Source organism: Panthera onca, chromosome B4 (genome assembly GCF_046562875.1).
Source record: "Panthera onca isolate mPanOnc1 chromosome B4, mPanOnc1 haplotype 2, whole genome shotgun sequence".
Classification (NCBI taxonomy): Eukaryota; Metazoa; Chordata; class Mammalia; order Carnivora; family Felidae; genus Panthera; species Panthera onca.
The window spans coordinates 102,244,840-102,267,173 of NC_138345.1; the positions used below are offsets into that span (position 1 = coordinate 102,244,840).

Below are 22,334 nucleotides of genomic sequence, written 5' to 3' on the forward strand. Positions count from 1 at the left end.
CCTGGGTGGCTCGGTTGGTTAAGCACCTGACTCTTGGTTACAGCTCAGGTCATGATCCCACGGTCTGTGGGTATGAGCCCTGCTTTGGGGTCTGCATGGACAGCGAGGAGCATGCTTGGGATTCTCTCTTCCCCCTCTCTCTCTGCACCCCCTTTCTCTCTCAACATAATTAAACATTAAAGATTTTTTAATAAAATAAAAACAAAAGAGGTGTGGAGCAGGGGCATGCAGAGGAGGCTTCCTAGGCATGAAGCCCGAAGGGGAGGAGGGCACACAGCATGTTCAATGTGCCGAAAGGGCAGGGTGGCTGGAGCAGAGGCAGCATGGGGGAGTATCCTGAGAGATGAAACTGCAGAGGTAGGTATGAGACATCATTCGGGGTCTAATAGTCTAGTTAAGAAACAGGAACGTTTAAATTTTATATAATTCCTGGACTGAAAACAATATAATCAGCCCTCCTTGTACAGTGAATATAGTCTAACACCGTATATAGTCTTGTACATAGTCTAACATTGGTAACGTTTGTGAATGTTGGATTAAGATGAATGTTTGAAGTCATAGGATTTCTAGGATACCTAATATTATGTGATCATGAGTCAATCACTCTCAGGTTCCTCAGCTGTAAAAGAGACTTGCCTCTCAGGGTGGTCATGAAGAATAAACTGAAGACAGTAAATGGTACAGTGCCTGCTGAGAGCTATTTAAAAATTGGAAAGAATACGCAGTACAGAAAAAAGCAAACAAAGAACAAAAAACAGAAACAAAATCATAAATACAAAGAACAGACTGATGGTTGCCAGGGGCGAGGGGGCCGGGGGGAAGGGTGAAAAAGGTGAAGGGGATTAAGAGGTATAAGCCTTGGGGCACTTGGCCGGCTGAGTTAGTAGACCGTGTGACTCTTGATCTCAGGATCAGGAGTTCAAGTGCCACAATGGGTGCAGGGATCACTTAAACAAAAAGAGGTACAAACTTCCAGTTATGAAATAAGTAAGTCATGGGGATGAAACGTATAGCACAGGGAATATAGTCAATAATATTGCAATAACATTGTATGCTAACAAATGGTAACTACACTTACTGTGGTGAACATTAGCAAATATATAGAATTGTCAAATCAGTATACTGTACACCTGAAACTAACATAACATTGTGTACCAACTACACTTCAATTAAAAAAAAAAAAAAAAAAGAATGTGCAACACAGCCGTTTGATGTGGGCAAGAAGGGACCCTTCTTCTAGACCCTTCTAGAACCCAGAGTGTAGAGAGCCCCAGGTTGGTCCTCCCGTAGCTACACTTCCAAGGGATGAAGAGTCCACAAGAGCAAGAGGACATATTCATCTGGAGGCTGCACCTAACTGTGCATTCTAGACCAGGCCCTGGGCACCTGAGACCCAGGGTTCCCTGTCAAAATGACCCCAAGTTGATTCATGTCTGAAGATTGTTTTCCCCAAGTCTGACCACCTAAAGGCTGGTACATACCCCATAGCCAAAGAGTGGCTAAGGAGCAGGTTTGGGGGACTGGTGAATAAAGCCTGGACATGCAGGCTGGGCATCCTCATGTGTGGGTGTGAATCGTACGGTGCACATTGTTGCTGCAGAAGAGGGGCACAGGGCAGGCCCGGGAGCGTACTCTCCCACCCTGCCAGCTTCTGTTGCAGAACCCCAAGAGTCTGAGAATTCTCAATTTAAATCTGGGTTTCTTGGTCATTTATGAATGTCTATTTGTTAAAATATCAGAATAGAAAATACATATTTTTAAGTTTGTATTTTCATTATAACTCTTAACAATTTGGGCATAGAGTATTTAGACTTGCATTTGTAGTCTGAACCTGGGCTCTACAAATGTTACAGGCAGGTCTAATCCTACAAGTTATATAATTCTGTATAATATCATACAGAATTCCATTTCATTTAAACCATCTTAAAATGTATGGATTGCCTATTTATGAAAATCACATTAGGTTAACCATGAAATTCCATTATCTGCAGGAAGACTGGAAAAGGCCCAAGGGAAAAACAAGTTCAAAGAAAGTCCATCTAGTGACCTCTTTCCCTCTCTATGTAAGCATTAATGCTATGCAAATATTGGATTTATGTTTTATGAAATGGTACATCTATACGTGGAGGTGAAGGAGAAGAAGGCATGGGAGCTGATGATTTTTATTATTAACAAAAGGTCAGTTCTCTCTGTGTGACATTTATTTGGGCTCCTCAAAGGTAGAGTCTTGAATTAGGAATTAAGCATTTCCAACCGAGTGAAGGGTGTTTGTCTGCTCTGAAGTCCTCTTACTGTCACTGCTCTGCCAATCATTTAGCAAGAAAACAGACACTGTTTTATGTTATCTTTCCTACTACAAAAATACATGGGTTATTTAAACTTAACTCAGAAATGTATGTCTTTTCTTCCCAACCCAACTGTAAGCTCTCTGAAGAACAAACTGGCTTCTATAGTTTTCTGTATCCCCTCACTCTCTTCCCTAAGGACTGTTCAATAGATATTTATACTTTCCTGATTCATTTGGTCATTTAGCAAATATTTACTGGATTCCTACTGTGTGTTGGGCTCTGTGTCTGCATGGGATACAGGATAGAACAGGATGTTGGCTGAAAGAAAAATACCTGGCACATTATAGGCACTCAGTACGTGAGTGAGTGAATGAATGAATGAACGAATGAATGAATGAATGAATGCATTCTGTACCCCAGAGCTAAGGAATAATACCAAGAAAAATGGAATAACCATTTATCTTAGGCCAAAAGTCATCAAGGTGAAAGATGTCAGTCTATGGAATATCTGTGGTTCAAGGAAATGGAAAACTGGGAAAACCAAGATGAGTCCTATTCTTTGTCCCTCTGGGCCATCTCTGTGGCCATGTAGTATATGCCTCTGAAATCCTGCAGAGACTTAAAGCCTTTCATTGCAACCAAATCTTCTATATAAAGAATTTAACCAACTCTAATACCCCAACTCTCACTTTTCCCAGATTTAGGGAGGAAGTATCTTAGGTGATGTCAGTGTGAGTTTTTACTGAGATTTGAAATACTGACATGTGGTGACTGACTTTAATCACAAATTTGCTTCATAAAAAGCAGTAAAAGCACCACAGAATTATATTACCTCATGACATTTTCCTATACGTGATACACTATTGAAGTCATAGCTTATTTTTCTTTTCTTTTTACAATAATGTATGAAAACCACATTACCAAGGTAGAAGTTGATCTCTCCTGTAAAGCTCCCTATCTTCTTAATGTGCAGAGCACCAGCTGATTTCAAGTAGCTTCACTACTTTATGAAAGAGACCCATATTTGGCCATCAATAAACCAAAATGAAATCCTTTCATGAAGGAAAAGGGAAACCAACATTCAAAGAGAGAAATTTAATAACAAGACAACCAGGGTGTTCAAAGGTTTTCTTTGAAAGGACATGCATTATTCATACCATAAAATCTCAAACCAAAGGTGGGATGTATGAGTTATCAATAATATTACGAGTCTTAAAATTATCATCTCTTTGTCTAAAGGGAGAATGAAAGCAGCATCATTCACCCTCCTCTAGGACCACAAGCTCATCAATGTCACTGAAAGGCAGGAATGAGGACATCAAGAGGAAAGAAACCCTCCTGAAAACATTAATGTATTTTCTTTTTCAAGCAGAGAAAGAAGCATTGAGACATTTCCAGCTAAGGCACAGAAGGGCCGTTCCATCACTCGCTGGGAAATATACCCAGACATTTGGCAAGTTCTAGAAACAGTTCAAAATGAAGACATGGAGAGAGATTCCTCTACTCCATCTGGAAACATTTCCAAATCTCTCCTTCAATTATTGTAAAGCAGTCTTGATCCATAAACTTTCTTTCTTTTTTTTAATGTTTATTTATTTTTGAGAGAGAGAGAGAGAGAGAGAGAGACAGAGACAGAGACAGAGTGTGATCAGGGGGAGGGTCAAAGACAGAAGGAGACACAGAATCCAAAGCAAGCTCCAGGCTCTGAGCTGTCAGCACAGAGCCCAACTCAGGGCTCGAACCCATGAACCATGAAAACATGACCTGAGCTGAAATTAGACATTTAACCGACTGAGTCACCTAGACGCCTCAGTCCATAAACTTTCTAATGCTCAGATGGCAAAATGTCTAGAAGACACATAGACATTATCTTTTATTTTTTTATGTTTATTTTTGAGAGAGAGAGACAGAGCACGAGCAGGGGAGGGACACAGAGAGAGGCAGACACAGAATCAGAAGCAGGTTCCAGGCTCTGAGCTGTCAGCAGCACAGAGCCCGACGCGGGGCTCGAACTCACAAGCCGTGAGATCATGACCTGAGCTGATGTCAGATGTTTAACCGACTAAGCCGCCCAGGCGCCCCATAAGACACATAGACATTTTAAAGCATATATGTGCAAGAGATAGGGAGTTAATGAGAGTAAAACTGATTCTGGCTAAACTAACCTGAGAACTAAGTGAGCCTGAGGTAACCCCACTGCATTGAGCTAACTCTATTTAGTCATATTATATATAAGATATTTTCACATTGTTTTCACTTTCTACTCATGCTGAAGTGCTGGGAAACTACCTCTATGTGGAGAAGGAGTAACATCCACTTGTCATATTATGTGTGCTTAAAAGTCCTAGCAATGTTGCCAAATAACAATGTCACCGATGCTGCCTTGTCAAGTACAAATGTCTAATACTGTAAGAAGGAATGAAGGAGGGAGGGAAGGAGAGGGAAGGAAGGAAGGAAGGAAGGAAGGAAGGAAGGAAGGAAGGGAGGGAGGGAGGGAGGGAGGGAGGGAGGGAGGAAGGAAGGACGATAGATGTCATGTGTGACCTTTCATCTGGCATAAATAAGAGACAAAGTCCAAATCTCCAGAAAAGAAAAAAAGTCAAGTCGAATTTGCCGTTTGCAATTTTGTTTGCTTTACTGAATCCTTTGACTGTTTTTGTTCATCAGTTCATACAAACAGTTTATACTTGGTCATTCCACTAAACTCTTTGTAGTCATCCAGAAAGAATCAAACATAATTACTACTGCTCCTGCTCTCATGTGTTTACCCTTCCCAGAAAGTACAGGGAAAAGAAGGGTGAATTACAGATGAAGAACTTCACCTCAAAAACCAAAGAGAAAAGACTCAGATTTTGCAAATACAATATACTCCTTCCTCTACTAAATGCAGAGCTCAAACCCTCACTCTGTTCTTTTACATGTCCATATACATGCCACATCGGTGAAATCTATCTTCATTGTACCCTCATTCCCCACTTTTGGTGCACACACACCTATATTTTTAATCAAGAGGCTGGCAGTCGTGTACATCCATTTGGCAATGTTAGAAATGCTGGCTGGGATTCAGTGGCTTCCTCCATCATGACCAAAAATTTTTTCCATTTAATTCACAATATAATAGAGTTTTGCATTTATGTTTTTGTCTCCTCAAAGCACTTTGCCACCATTAATGAACTAATCAGCCTATGCTATTTTATGGTCTGTCTCATGAAAATGAAGCTGATTTCCTCTGTGGCAGTCACTTATCTAATGTTGTTTTCGTCTAGCAAACACTGCACTTAACTAATGTAAATTCATTTTTAAATTGTGTGCGCACATAGAAAATTTTCCCAGAATTTATTTTTAATTCTACATCCTTACATAACATTACAGGGAGCATTTTAAACTAGAAGGCACATAAGCTCCTCAGCGTAGTCTTCTCTAAGTACTTGCAAATTACTTATAAAAACCCCCTCAAGTAACTGCCACTGACGGAAATTGCTCTGTGAACCCTATTACTATTTAATTATTCGTATACTATTAAATGATTGGCTTACCGATAAAATAGGCTTACTCAATAAGCGTACAAGGAAAAGCTGCAGTTGGCAAAGAAACTCTCCTAATTCTGCACGGTTTAACTCTGCTGTCTCTGTTATAGCTGGACCACTTGCACAAGTGCTCCATGGCTCATTCCTAGGAATTTGACCTCAAGTGGGAAGGAAATGTCTCTCTACAAAGAAGCATAGGCACACTTCCAAATTTAGACAGAGATGGGATCCTAGAGATCCTAGGTTGAACAATCATTGGTTGGTCGCCTCCCAACTTCTACTTCCCACTCTTTTGGTAAGAGCCTTCTAATTCCTGTCTGAGGAACCACCATATTCTTCCATTTTTAGCATTGTGCTTAGAATAGAGTTGAGCCTACCCCCAACTCAAGGAAAGGACTTCTGGCCCTCCTGATTGGTTTGGGGATGGATACGTGACACAGGACTAAGCCAACATAGCCCATCACATTCTCTTTGCCACGGGGATTAACAGAGTAGACATTTCATCTTTGTTAGATGAGTGAGGTTGGACTCTTCCTGGGAATTCTGATGTAGACTCTCTTTTCCCTCGGATGGTATAGTGCGATGATGTGAGACTTAATAGCTAGTAAAGTCATTCACATCCTTACGAGAAGAGCCCAGGATGTCTTGGGGAGGCCACCATGTGGAATCTGAGGATAACTTCACCAAAAACAGGATAGTGATATAGGCAACCCAGGATCTTGCTGATATTATTGAATCTGAGGGAACAGGCTGTAACAAAAACACTCCACAATACAGTGGCTCAAAAACATAGAATTTTTGTTTGAAATTCTTCACCTTCCACATGTGCATATGTGGGTGAATGGCCAACACTGGTAGGCAGTTCCGGGGCTGTGGCTCTTTTAGGAATGCAGGATCTTCCTCACTTGCCGTTCTGTCCCCCTAGAGTATTGTTTTCACGTTGCAAGGTAAAAGCTGCTTCACTGCCCTCCCATCACATCCGTGTTTCAATTGCAAGAAAAAGAATGGAAGAATGGAGGATGTGAAGCTTATATTAAGGCACAGCTTATCAACTTTAGCTCTACTGACATCTGGGAACTGATAATTCTTTACTGTTGAGGGCTGTCCTATACGTTATAGGATGTGTAATAAAATCCCCGGCCTCTACCCACTCAATGCCCGTATCACCTCACCTCCAAATTATGGCCATCAAAAATGTCTCCAGACATTTCCAAATATCTGAGGGATAAAACAGCCCCCCATTGAGAACCACCATCTTAAGGATACGCTGTGGAGTTTACACTCACCACATCTATTTACTTCCAATAGCCAGAAGTCAGGTATTTGGTCATACTGAGTTGCAAGAGAGTTTGGGAGAAATATTTCCAACTGGATGAGCTGGTGCCCAGGTAAAACTTCAGGAATTCTATTGCTAACAAGTAAGGGGAAATGGATTTTAGGGGACAATTAACAATCTTTGCCACCCAGCCCTACTTCTGGACTTTTCCATCACATAAGTCAATAAGTTACCTTTACAATTTACACCAGTTTGAAATGGGTTTTAAGTCACTTTAAATTCAGAACCCTAAGTGATACAAGCATTACTTTCCTCATCCAATATCTAAGTTGAAATTTGGTGATTATCCAGAGAAAAAAAGGATAAAAGGAATAATGCTCCAAGTTACTCAGAAGCCAGGTACTGGTTCGGAGGGATTGAACAAAACAGCTGAAATGAGACTACTTCTTATTAAGAGAAGTCTTTGGCTAAAGTGGAAAGGCCATAGTCACAAGGGCCCATGGTCACTGTGGTAGTTAGGAAAGAAGAGAGTATAATTACACAAAATTTTCCAAATGAAAACTGCAGGCATCTTGCATTATCTGGCTTTGAACTGCTGCTCTCTAGTTCTCATTGTAAATACAAAAAGCCTTCAGTGGCTCTTTGATATCTCACACAAAAGGATCATTGCTTACAGACAGCTGTTTTGCAATTATATTTCCATGAAGTTGGCATAACTTGACATTAGGACTGCCTAAGGGAAGAAGGGGGTGACGATGCGCCAGGGTGTTGAAGTGGGGTACAGAATAGTAATGGAAGGAGCTCCTGTGTTACACGTCTCCCCAATGTGCGTCTTGAAGCCAACAGTTCTGAATTCAAAACACATTTTCCCACAAGAATATTGTTTTCGTGTTATTCACTTACCACAGAAGTTCTCCGATACTGGAAAAGAAAGAAATTAGTATTTTGCAAAACTACCAAAGAAAATGCCGCAGGGCAGAGAAAGGTTTGTCTGAAGGTTCTGACCGAGAAAATCATCAGTAAAATCTTCAGGGAAGAGGTGATTTTTAAACCAAACTTAAGATGGGAAGAGAAAGAAAGGGCATTTCAGGCTAAAGGACAGCCAGTTCAAAGACATGGCATTTTAAATTCTCTGTGAGGAATAGTGAGTATTGACCATGAGTACAGCATAGAGTTTTTGGAAATAATAAGTTAGGATGGGGCTGTGAAGGTCATGACAGAGTTTGGATTTTTTTAGTTGCCAAGCCATGAAAGATTTTTAACAGGGGAATGGTGTGATCAAATATACTTTTAACAATTATATGAATAGTGTGAAAATCAGGGCAAGATTACAAGAGACATTGGATTTCTGATCTTGAGATGTGACAACAAATTGGAAAAAGGGAACCAAACAGAGAGACAATGTGAGGTAAATTGGCAGGATATGGTAACTAACTGTTCATACGGAGTAGAGAAAAAGGAATCAGAGACAGCCACAAATTCTCTAACTTTTTGGTCCACGAGTCTGGAATCACAGTACAAGAACAGGCTTAGAGGGAAGGTAATGAGCCCAGCAGGTGTCTGTCTGAAGGATAAGAGAAGAGCTGAGGTGGTTATGGCCGTATAGTACAGCATATAGGCTGCAATTAACATTTCTGCAAAGCTTGTCCACCGTGTCCTCATAATTGAAAGAAAGCCACTTGTGGAATTTTATACTTGTTTCCAAAGTCTTCCTCCAAGACTACTCTATATCCTTTTGGGGGAACATACCTCTACATGCTAAAACTATGCCAGTGACACCAGTGTTGGTGAAGACATTGCATTCCAGTGCCAGAATCTGTGGCCAGAAACCTCGCTTAAAAAGAGGTAGCAAAAATACTGGAAGCATAAGATTGCACTGTAGGATGTCTGAGATGAGCCGTCTAGAGAAAAATCCTATTTAATGTGTGTTACAATAATATCAAATGTGATTAAACTCATAAAATATGTTCTCAAAAGTCTTGGGGGTAAATGGAAAGAAAAGAGGGAAAAAAAGAAGGATCAGCTCATGCTCAGAGAGGAAAAACAGCGGGAACAGGGGAAAGTTTAATGGGAAGTATGCTGTCTTAGTCTGCTCAAACTGCTGAAACAGAAAGGGCACCAAGTCAGAATACCATAGGTTGGGTCGCTGAAACAACAAACATTTATTTCTCACAGTTTTGGAGGCTGGAAGTCTGAGAATAGGGTCAAGCATGGCCAAGTTCTTGGTGGGGGCTCATTTCCTAGTTTACAACTCTCTTCTCATTGTATCCTCATATGGCACTTAGTCCATAAAAAGTGCCTTAACAATGTCAACTAAGTTGGTATTGAGAATTATCTGCAAGAGAAAGAACTTCTAGGGTTTCCTTTGTAAAAAAATTTTTTAACATTTATTAATTTTTGAGAGACAGAGCATGAGCAGGGGAGGGGCAGAGAGAGAGAGAGAGAGGAGACACAGAATCTCTGATCTGTCAGCACAGAGCCCGACATGGGGCTGGAACTCACAGACTGTGAGATCATGACCTGAGCTGAAGTTGGACACTTAACCGACTGAGCCACCCAGGTGCCTCTGGGGTTTCCTTTTGATTGCCATACCCAACCTGCCCATTTCTACCCCCTCAATAGACAAATTCATCAAAGCAACCAAGCCCTGGTACAGTATGGTGGATGGTAGAGAAGGACAGTAGTTGGAACAGCAGTAAAACAGGGGCATTTATGTGTCGTCATCATCATCTTTCTTAACTCCTTGACCAGAAAAGGATGGGAGATTCAGTATATCCAGGGTGTAGCAGACGGAGGTGAGTAGGGTGGGATGCAACGCCTAAAGGACTCCTACCAATTAATGTAAATAGTCTTGCACTCAAAATTAATGCCCAAATAGGGACAAAAAGAAGAAAAAGATTGGCACCAGGCCATAGGCTGTTGACCCAATGAATTATTCAGAAGTGGCTGCCCCACTGGCAGAGCTGCAAATTCAGAGTTGTTCATGAGCTGGAAAGGACAAAATGATCACAAAACCAATCAAAGAAGATCCATACCCTGAAAATGGCTACTGAGACCATCCTGGGATGCTCTGCCCACCTTTCATACAGCGGAGTCAGTGCTTCCAAGTCTCCACTGTCTTGGTGGTGAGGTTCAATAAACAACTTAGCAGACTGTATCATTGTAGGTTTAACACAAGGATTTCCTATCCCTCACTCTGGATAGGACAGATCGAAAAAAGGAAAGAAGGAGTTCTAAGTCTCGGTGGAAATCAGAAAGAAGAAATAGGACTATAAAATTCTCCCATGGTAGAAAGGAGTTAACAGAAAAACTACCGGAGGAGGTGTAGATTCGCCCCCCCCCCCCCAGGTAATACCTGTAAGTATTACTCTGTCCCCAACAAGAGCAACGAATCTCAAAGCTGTGGGCTTTCTTTTCCCTATTTCCTCATTTTCAGCAGCATAAGGAAAGTTAAGATACTTCATACGCCCAAGTGTATCGACATTAGCTGACCTCACTACCTGGAAAGAAAGCTCCATAAATCACAGTTTTGACTCACACTATCCTAGAGCCTCCTAGAGCCTCCATAAATAGTTTCCACTGACAACTCTCAAGTTTAACTTTTCTGCTCTGTGTAATTTGATCTATTGACTTCAGGAATAGGAGGAAACTGCATGGGATGTTGTATTAGTTCCCCCATCTCACACCTCAAGATGAGGTGGTCGTGAAAGAAACTCTCCTTGTGCTTTCACCACACATGTGATTAAATTCTAATAGACCAGTTGCTCAGAGTGGGTATGCTTCCTTCGAGAAATAAATCTGGCACGTGGGGCCAGATTCTGGCTTACTTCTGCAGCAAGTAGGGTGATGGTCGACACCAAGTTAGCAAGGCTGGCGAAGAGTCTGACACCTAAATACGGACGTAGATGTCAGCCCTTCCACAAAACTATAATAAGAATTAAGAGGCGTTGGGCACATAGTTGAAGCACTTTCCACACAGAGACTCAATTTAATGTTCACAACTCTATGAACCAGGTACCATCATTCCCACCACTTCACATTGAACAAAATATGACACCAAGAGGCTAAATAACTTGTCCAAGACCATACAGCCAGTAGCAAGGCCAAGATTCAAGTCAGTCTGGCTCCAGCGTTTGTACCTGTAAACATGACACTGAATTGTCTCTCCAACACATCACAAAGCAGCACATTCTAAGTTGGAAGACCCTGGTTTGAGTTCTCAGGGGGCAAAAAAATCAGCCTTCAGGAGCCCCAGTCTCTTTACTGGGATTGTTGTAAGGCTTAAAGGAGATGATATAATTTTTAAATATATATGCATAATCTTAAAGTGCTTTACAAACATAAATGAAAATTATCATATTAAACTTTGTGATGTATCTTACTTTAAAAATCATTCTCAGCTAGTATTTCATCCATTTTCAACCAAATTTACCATGGATTCTAAAACAGTCGTACCTAAATAAGCAATCTTCTGATTATATGCTCTAGGTTAACCTTTTTTTTTTTTTTTTTTTTTTTAATGAAAAAGACAAACTTTTTGAAGGCTTTTGCTTTGAACAACAGAGTAATCCTTTTTAGGTGCTTGGAAAAAATATGAATTTTCCCCCAAGAGATCACTTCTTAGACCTATTTAAATTTGAGTCTCATCCTCAAACCTTCCTAGATAAACAATAGAATCCTCTCTACAACTTTGGTTGTTGTGTTAGTCTTTTACCGCTGCCATGATAAACCACAACAAACTTCATTTAAAAAGTGACATATGGTTATTATCTTATAATTCTATAAGTTACAGGCCTGACACAGACCTCACTGGGATAAACCCAAAATGTCAGTAGGGTTGCATTCCTTTCTGGAGGTTCCAGGCAAGAACCCATTTCCTGGCCTTTTCCAGCTTCTAGAGGCCACCTGCATTCCATAGCTTATGACCCCTCCTCCATCTGCAAAGCGAGCTATGTCACACACCTCTGACCCTTGAATCTCTTTCTGACCACAACCAGGAAAGGTTCTCTGCTTTTAAGGACTCGTGTGATTAGATTGGGCCCTCCTAGATAATCTAGGATAATCTTCTCATCTCAAGATCCTTAGCATTAACCACATTTGCCAAGTCCCTTTTGCCATCTGAGGTAAATGTTCCCAGGCTCTGAGGATCAGGATGTGGCCATCTTTTGCAGGATGGCCTGCCTATCATAATGGGTGAATTTTAACAAAGTAAAACCCCAGTTTCGTATATTAAAAAAACTTGTCAACATGTAAAAGTTTGAAAGTGATTTCATTACAGTGTCCTGAAAAACCTCTAAGTTGTAACAGCTATTATGACAGAAAAGAGATAGAGTTCAGTTAGGCTGACTTCTGATGAAAAGAAAGCCTGACAAGTGGCGAGTGAAGGGTAGCAATGCCACACTGATAACAAAATCAAATGACAGACCTCCAAATTATCCAAAACGAGGTGATGAATCTGCACTCATTGTACCTGCAGTTTATTATTACGAATGAAAAACCTTCTTTCTGATCCCAGTCTATCATTTTCCAGAACTGCAAGCTGACAGTCACATATTATTAGAGACTAAATCGACATAAGAGACTTTCCTTTCTACCAAAGTTAGAAAAGTAAAGAGGCCCTACCAGTTTTTCACAGATAAATTAAACAAGTGAAGTGTCCCAAGTCCTGCATGTGTTTCAGTGGTAACAGGGATTATCTAAACGGTGTCGAAGGAAGGTTTGCATTATTGGTGAAAGATGGTCATGAGTTCCATGAGTGCTTGTTTTGGGGGACAAAATAAAGCGGTGCAGCCACAGAGATATGAAGTCCCTGAGGACAGTAGCCCAGTTTTGTAGCTTGCATATTTTTCCATGCCATTTCCATGTTTACAAAAACCTAATGGACATTTGGATGTCACACATGGTGTCCAGCAGTTGTACTCAAAAAAAGCAATAGCAACAGCAGTGAATCTCCTTGCAGCCTATTTTATCATTTCCATAAAACCATGTCCTGTTGTGTAATGACCAGAACTTCTAAGCCACCAAGAAACTCCGAATCACAAGGATTTGCTTTGTGGAACAGCCCCTAAAACAGAACAAATTTAATTATAAACAGTCCTACTCTGCAGGACAGGTGATCCTTACTGCAAAAAAATATGTGCATCCTTAAAGTATGGGTGTGACTCATAGTTAGGTGACTCATGGCCTTCCCTTTAGAAGACTCATTCATAGTTAGGGAGACAGGAGCAAGGTCTAGATCCCAGAAGTGACTAATGAGCTAATCAAGAGATTAGGGCCATCTCCAAAGGGACCAGAATTCAGGACAGGATTTTCGTGCGAGGAAAGAATCAGAGGACACTTAAGAAATCAAGCCAATCAAGGAGTGAATGGCAATGGAGAAGACTGGAGAAAATGGAGCTGCAATCGAAGACTTCACATGGCTGAACCAAGAAGATCATCAAACGTGTCCACCTTGAATACATAAGGCATCAGACTTAGTCAAGATTTATCCAGGCACAAAAGGTGATAAAGAAGATCTCTAACAACCTATGGAACGTGAGAAAATATTTGCAAACTATATATTAGATAAGGGCTAATATCCAAAATATTTAAGGAACTCATACATCTTAATAGCAAAATAATAATTATCTGATTAGAAATGGACACAGAACATAAATGAACGTTTTTCAAGAGAAGACATGCAAATGGCCAACAGGTACGTGAAAAGATGCTCAACTTTATTAATCATCAGGGAGATGCAAATGAAAGCCATACTGAGAGATCACCTCAAACCTCTTAGAAACGCTATTACCAAAAAGATAAAAGATAATAAGTGCTCGCTAGGATGTGGAGAAAAGGGAACCTTTGTGCCCTGTTGGTGGGAATGGAAACTGGTACAGCCACGATGGAAATAGCATGGAGATTCCTTAAAAAATTAAAAATTGAACTACCATAAGATCCAGCAATCCCATTTCTGGACATACACTTGAGGAAAATGATATCACTGTCTCAAAGAAAAACCTACATACCCACATTCACCGCAACATTGTTCACAATAGCCAAGATGTGGAAACAACCTAAGTGTCCACTGATGGATGAATAGATAAAGAAGATATAGCATGAATATATACAATATATACATTTATATAAAGAAAATGTTTTAAATATTACCAATTCTAATTATTTTTTTCTTTTTTTGAGAGAGAGAGAGAGAGAGAGAGAGAGATTGAGAGAGAGAGAGAACCCACATGCAGAGAAGGCACGTGGGGAGACAGAATCTTAAGCAGGCTCCATGCTCAGCACAGAGCCCAATGCGGGGCCCACAACCCTGGGATCATGACTTGAGCTGAAACCAAGAGTTGGATGCTCAACCGACTGAGCCACCCAGGCACCCCATTAATTCTAAGTATTATTAACATTATTCTAAATAATATCCTAAAATAAAAATATTATAAATATAAATATATAAAATTATTTAGCCATAAAAAAAGAAGGAAATCCTGCCATTTGCAACCACACTGATGGACCTTGAGGGCATTATGCTAACTGAAAAAAGTCAGACAGCAAGACAAATCCTGCATTACCTCACTTATATATGGAACCTATTTTTTTTTTTTTAATCAAAACCTATAGGACACAGAGAGTGGAATGGTGGTTGCCAAGCTACGGGGTGAGGGAAATGAGGACATGTTGGTCAAAGGCTACAAATTTATAAGATGAGTAAGTTCTGGAGATCTAGTATACAGCATGGTAACTACAGCTGGCAATGCTGTATTGTATAGCTGAAAAATTCTAAAGAGAGTAGAATTTAAATGTTCTCACTACAAAAATAAAGATATCGTAATTATGTGAGGTGACAGATGCGTTAACTAACCTTATTGTGGTGATCACTTCACAACACGTAAGTATATGAAATCGTCACATTGCACATCTTAAACTTACACGGTGTCATGTGTCAATTACATCTCAATAAAGCTGGACGGGATGGTGCGGGGATGGAGATAAGACCTCTGAGTTACCGCCAGCCTTGATTTTGATTAAGATGGAAATTCTATCCGCAAAGTAAGTTGCTTTGGTACCTGTATCAGGATTGATCTGCACAGGCAAAGGCTAACTCCACCCATTGATGGTGGCCCCAAACCTGTTCCACTTCTAGCCCTCTGCCCTTCCTTGTAAGTATCATGACATTATGGAATATCTCTGAATCACTGTCAGAATTGGCAGCTTCTGCTTAGGAAAGTGACAGGTCAGCAGTGACCTCTCTGACCTCCCAGCTACCTCTCTCCCCCTTGCTTTCTTCTTGTTCCACAAACATGCAGAAGGATGTGCACCTCGGAGCCTTTGTGTTTCTGTTCCTGCTGGCTGATGCAAGCTTCCACCACACTCCGTCAAGTGACTTGTTCCTTCCTGTCATTTGATTCTCAGCTCAAACCTGCCCTCCACAATGAGGACTCTGCTGAGCACCCTTTCCAAATTACCTTGTTCTCCCTAAGGCACTAATCACATCACACGAGAACTTGTCTCTGAATCTGAAATTATCTTGTTGCGTTTTTAATTTGCTTACTCAAACGGCAGATGCAGAGGAATTTTCTTGTCATGTACTGTGCTAAATGAATAAATACATAGTCATTGAGCATCTCCTGAGAAAAGCTATACCTTGGTTGGGTTGATAGAGTTTCAACACACGAACATTAAGAGGCATAAACACTGATTTATGGGTATTTAGCGTTTGGGTATTTAGTCAGTGCCAAAAAGCAACTGGAGACTTGACCATCTCTGTAAATGTAAAGGGGCTTTGGGTGGAGGAACCAGGGAACTTCAAAACCACACAAGGTGTCTAAACCAAAAATCCATATTGGCTGTGAACAGCAAGATGGATTATCAGTGAAAAAAAAAAGCCTCCTCCTTCATTTACAAGTATTTGCACTAGACCGTTTAATTAACCAGCTATTTAGTTGAGGGAGTTGGGTCCTCATCTCTAGGTGTGTTTTTTAATGAGATTCTTCATTATGGAGCACCTGGAGAGCTCAGTCTGTTAAGCACCCAACTCTTGATCTGAATTCAAGCCCTGCATTGGGCTCTGCATGAAACCTACTTAAAATGAAATAGGGGTGCCTGGGTGGCTCAGTTTGTTAAGCAGCCGACTTCAGCTCAGGTCATGATCTCACAGCTCGTGGGTTTGAGCCCCACATCCGGCTCTGTGCTGACAGCTCAGAGCCTGGAGCCTGCTTGGGATTCTGTGTCTCCCTCTCTCTGCCCCTCCCCCACTCTCTGTCTGTGTCTCAAAACTAAACATTAAAAAAATTTTTTAATAAAAATTTACATATATATGATATATATATAGATATATATGTATATATATTCTTCATTATGATGAAAAATCTTCATTACAAACCGCTTGAGTGGATGTAGCACTCAAACCAAAACCAAACACCCCAAGCCACACATATCCAAGTAACGTAGGCATTTAGGACAATGGGAGGTGACCACACTAAGAGTACGAAGATCCAGATCACAAGGCCTACGTAAATCCCACTTATTCATTCAGCAAAAATCGAATAGCGCCAGGCACCGTTTAGTAAATACTGAGAGAATACCGCAAAGTTCTGTCCTTCGGGAGTTCCGTTCTACTGGGGGACAGGAGGAGGAAGATGAAAGCAACTTGTTCTGGCCCCACTGGCCCCGCTAGAAAAGTCGTCTTCACACGGCCCACGGGTCTGGCCGGCTCACGCGGCCACCGCAGCCACAGCCTGCGGCCGCACTAGTGCCAGCGTCTCCAACTCTCGCGTTGTTTGGGACCCGCTGCGTGGGACCAGGGGCGCTGCCGCACGGACCTGCTGCGCAAGATCACCTGCGGTCAGATCACCGCCTCGAGGTGAAGGCGGAGGATGGAAGAGATGCGCCTGCTGCTGGGAAGGCTGAGAATGAAGAAAATGGGGAGCCGGAGGCCTTCAATAAGGTAGATGGAGAAAAGGCAGAAGACAAGAAGAGGAGGAGGAAGAGGAAGACGATGGTAAGGAAGAGGATAGAGACGAAGATGAGGAGGCTGAGGCGGCTCCAGGCAAACAGGCAACTGAAGATGAGAAGAGATGGGGCGCCTGGGTGGCTCAGTCGGTTGAGCGACTGACTTTGGCTCAGGTCGATCTCACGGTCCGTGAGTTCAAGCCCCGCGTCGGGCTCTGTGCTGACAGCTCAGAGCCTGGAGCCTGCTTCGGATTCTGTGTCTCCCTCTCTCTCTGACCCTCCCCCGTTCATGCTCTGTCTCTTAAACATTAAAAAAAAAAAAAAAAAAAAAAACCTGAAGATGGGGAGAGAGATGATGTTGACACCAAGAAGCAGAAAGCTGACGAGGATGACCAGACACCATAACAGGAAAAGCTGAACTTTAAAACAAACAAAAAGGCCGCCATGACCATTCATCCTCCACGCCCAGTCTCAGAATCTAAACGTGGTCACCTTCAAAACGAAAGTCCTTCCCACCCACTGGCAGCGCCCCCACAGTGACACGTGCTCCCCCCACACAATCCAAACCACAACCTGAATCTGCAGCAGGAAAGGATGGCCAGAATTTCCCAGGCGCTGCTTTTTCTTAAACATACTTTAGAAAGGAAAATGTGTTTATAATCTTTATTTACATTTTATATTTTTGCTCATATTGTTGGGGTCAGTCGTTTTTAATCTTGGATGAACAAGCTAGTCTTGGGAGCAGTCTCTGTCCTACTTGTGGTGTGACCATGTTCATTACATCTCAAAGGAGAGTAAAAAAAAAACTTGTAAAACACACGCGCGCGCGCGCGCGCGCACACACACACACACACACAATCTTACTCCAGTAACATTTTTTTGTGTATGTACTTAGCTGTACTTTAAACAGCTGTTTGTATGAGACGGTTAAAGAGGTCAAAGATAAAAGGTGTCTTTTTTTTTTTTTTTTTTTTTGTCTGAAGTTTCTGTGGTTTGGGCCTGTTTGATGTATGTGTAAACACTGTTGTCCAATAATAAACCATAATTTTATTGTGCTGAAAAAACTGCAGACCAGAAAAGGTTGTTATCTAAAAATATGTGGGCATTAAACTAGATAATCTGTAAAGTTTCACTCAAATCTCCACAGATACTGAAAGGCGGGGGCAAAGGGGGTGGGGGGGGAGATATTTTATAAGGCTTAGCACTGATTGTTTTAGGGCAGTAAAAATGTGGATGATTTTAATTTTTTTCTTCTTTTTGTTTATCATTAGGTTCTGAATTTTGTTCTATAATGAATATGCATTACATATGAACTGGAAAAATATTTAAGAAAACAGTAGAGAGATTTTACTATCAAACTTGGATGTTGGTTCTTAGTAACCTGAATGTATGTCCTTCATCCATTAGTAATGAGAACTGTAAATGGGAATCGTCTTATCCCTCCAGTGATTTGCTTATTACTTTACCTTTACCTAATGAGACTTTGGGGAAAATGATAAGGGAATTCTGCTCCTCTTCTCATTACTTCTGTGTGTACTGGCTTATTCTCTACCTGGGGATGATTGGGCACAAGTCCTGAATCAATAGATCGCTCTCTCTCTTTCTCTCCCTCCCTCTCCACCCACACCCTACCCATCACTACACTTAGGCATCATACACACACACACACATACACACACACACACACACACACACACACACAGAGGTGGCCTCTTCTCTCCCTTTTACCTTCAAATCTCAGCTTATTTTTTAAAACATTTTTTAATGTTTATTTTTGAGAGAGAGAGAAACAGAGCGCAAGCGGGGGAGGGCCAGAGAGAGGGAGACACAGAATCCCAAGCAGGCTCCAGGCTCTGAGCGCCCCTAACATTTAAACTGAGATTTGGGGGCACCTGGGTGGCTCAGTCAGTTGAGTGTCCAACTTCGGCTCAGGTCATGATCTCCCTCCCGGTTCATGGGTCCGAGCCCCGCGTCGGGCTCTGTGCTGACAGCTTGCTCTCCCACTCTCAAAAATAAATAAACGTTAAAAAAAATTAAATGTTACCTCTACAGAGAGGCCTTACCTGAGCAATCAAAATATAAGAATTCTGTTGCTACCTTAGACTCACCATACTATCCCTGGTATTCTCAATCATATCTCTATTCTGCTCTTTATTTCCAGAGCACTCTTGTTAACTCTTTCATATGTATTTCACTTCTTTACAAGCCTCCTGTTTCCCCCACAAGTTTGAAGTTCCATCATGAAAACAGCAATGATCTGTTTTGTTCACTCCCATCTCCATAGGGCGTAACTAATATTGAGTAAATGAATAAATGAATGAATGAAATGGCTCCTTTGTCCTTTCTCTGTCAAGAATTCTATTCCCAAGCAGTAGTATGCTGCAACCAGTACTTTGCCAGCTCAAAGAGCCAATTGTTAATATTTCAGGGATTTAGTAAGCTAGTTGTTAAACTACTTAGTAGCTTGCAATTAGCCATGCTGAGAGTATTTCTACCATGGACGTTGGCGAATGTTACATGTTAAGACTTTCTTTTTTTCCCAAAGATGCTTTATTGGCATACTACAGCTCTTGTCCCCTAAATCCACCTATAAATATTGAGATATCACGGAAATAAACCTGGAGAATAGGTTACTTAAAATATTTCAATAGAGAATGTTTATTTTTTTTTAATATCAAATATTTACTATACAATGATTTTCTTGTTGGGAATACTTGAGATTTTTAATAAGCTAAACTATAATCTAAAAACGTGTCTCTGATCTCCTGAAGTTTTTGTTTATGTTTTTCAGATCCTTATGTGAAGATTCACCTGATGCAGAATGGCAAAAGGCTGAAGAAGAAAAAGACAACAATTAAAAAGAACACACTTAACCCCTACTACAATGAGTCATTCAGCTTTGAGGTACCCTTTGAACAAATCCAGGTAATGTCAAACATAATTTTGTCTTCCCATTCAATTTTATTTCTTCAGATCACATAAAGACACAGACCTTGTGAATTATCAGTGCTCATGCCTTCATTAGAATTGCCATTCTTATCCCCATACACATTTGATAATCAAGCTACATCCAGAAGGAAATGATAAAATATACAGCACAGGATGTGCTGATTCATCAGCTAAAAACAGCTGGCATTCTGTTTGGCAGAAATAAAATAGGAAAAAAAAATCAACAGAATGACTCTGCTAATTCAAAAAGTGCATCCATAAAGGTTAAAAGGCCAAGAGAAAAATGAGCTTTCACTATTTATTGCCAAGCCATAATATGTAATTGTCCTTATCACAGCTTTATAGCAAAAAAAAAAAAAAAATAGAGATAAAAGAAATATTTTGGTTGATGCTAAATATGCAGCATCTTTAATCTTTCATTTTTAAAGAGTGATTTACAATAGAAAAAATAACTAAGTCATATTTTGTTTAAATTCAGCTTCCTATTTGTGAGTTGGAATGGATGGACATTTTTGTGAAGATAAAACCTTCACTTGCCAGATAATAATTGTTATGATAAGGAGTATTCTATTAAAGGAACCTGTGGATAACATGTTCAAAACAGGATGCTACAAGTAGCCACAATAGTATATGATCTCATTACTTAGCAATTTTTAAGTATATTTAGGTTTTCTTACCTCATATCCATAGTGAGACTATTGAAATTCAAAGTTCACATCCAATAAATATCAGCTATTTCTTGGGAATCTTTAATGGATATCAGAGAGTCAAGTGTCTTAAAGCAACACTATTTTTACATTTTATTGAATAATTGATGTGGGCCTATCTTGTCAGTCATATAGAAACTTGTAACGAGTAGGCATCAAAACTACAACATGGAAATGTCTAAAGGTCCAGAATGTAAAAAATCAGCAAATATTCTTTAGTTGCATATTTTTCCTTTTTTAAGTTTATTTATTTATTTTGAGAGAGAGAGACAGACAGACTGCGAGCACGGGAGGGGAAGAGAGAGAGGGAGAGAGAGAGAATCCCAAGCAAGTTGTGCCCCATCACTGCAGAGCCCTGTGCGGGGTTTGAACTCACAAACTGTGAGATCATGACCTAAGCTGAAACCAAGAGTTGGAGGCTTAACTGACTGAGCCACCCAGGTGCCCTGCATATTTTTACTTTTAATCTAAAATATAATTTAGAATATATATATATACATATATATATGTAATAAATCACACCTTTATTCCATGAAGAAAACTAATATCATAGCTACATGTATTGTAGTGCCTAATTTAAGCACTTTATGCATAACCTTATTGCATCTTTATAATAACCTTATGAGAGAGGTTATTACCCCAATTTTATATATGAGGAAACCGAGGCTTAGAATTTCCTCATGTGTAAAACAGGAATAATAGAGTCCACATCCAAGTGAGCTTATGCATATAAAAGCACTTGGAAGGGCACCAAGCACATAGGAACATTCAAAATGGTTGCCATCATCATTATTATTCACAATGTTAATTTTGTCTTTTTTTTCATATTAACATTTTATTACAAAATAGATCTAACAGGGGCACCTGGGTGGCTCAGTGGTTGGGCAACAGACTTCGGCTCAGGTCATGATCTCACAATTTGTGAGTTCGAGCCCCGCATCAGGCTCTGTGCTGACAGCTCGGAGCCTGGAGCCTGCTTCAGATTCTGTGTCTCCCTGTCTCTCTTTGCCTCTCCCCCACTCGCACTCTGTCTGTCTCTCAAAAATGAATAAACGTTAAAAAAAATAAAAAAAAAAAAAAGAAAATGGATCTAACAATAAGATTAAAACAATATATAAATCAGTGCCTTCTACTAGAAGTATCTGTGAGGACAGACATGTTTTATCACTGGTGGGGTCCAATACAGTAGTCACCAGCCTCAAGTGGGTGATGAGCACCTCAGCCACCAGTGTGATAAAGGAACCTTATTCATAATTTAAATAGCCATATGTGGCCAGTCACTACTGTATTGTATAGGGCAGTTATTTAAAAATCACCAGGAATCCCACCATCCTCACATCAGGTCATGGTCTTTCTCTAACTGTTCTCATATGCAAATTGCACATACTTAAATTAATTACTTTCAACAGTTGTTGAAACAGTTACATAACAACAGTTGTAACAGTTGTTACATAAGTAAATGACATTCCAGAGGACACTGATTCCCTGGCCCCAGTCACTTGTTTACCAGCCTGAACCAGTGAAGCTACTGCTTTGGGCCCACTGGCAAATCCCTAAAATATCCAATTTTCTCCAATTTATTTTGCAATATTTGTTCAGTGAACCCTTTTTTGAGTTCTAAGAACTCATTCCTATGGAAGCTAAC

General features: G+C 40.5%; 1 protein-coding gene across 5 annotated transcripts in view; it reads left to right on the forward strand.

Annotated features, from left to right (window-relative positions):
- The window catches only part of SYT1 (synaptotagmin 1), a 544,512-nt gene that overhangs the window by 517,089 nt on the left and 5,089 nt on the right, over positions 1-22,334 (forward strand). For all 5 annotated transcript variants that reach the window (XM_060656890.3, XM_060656888.3, XM_060656887.3 and 2 more), the window contains one exon: positions 19,825-19,958. In XM_060656890.3, coding sequence (XP_060512873.1) covers positions 19,825-19,958 — 134 coding nt within the window. The remainder of the gene's footprint in view (positions 1-19,824; positions 19,959-22,334) is intronic.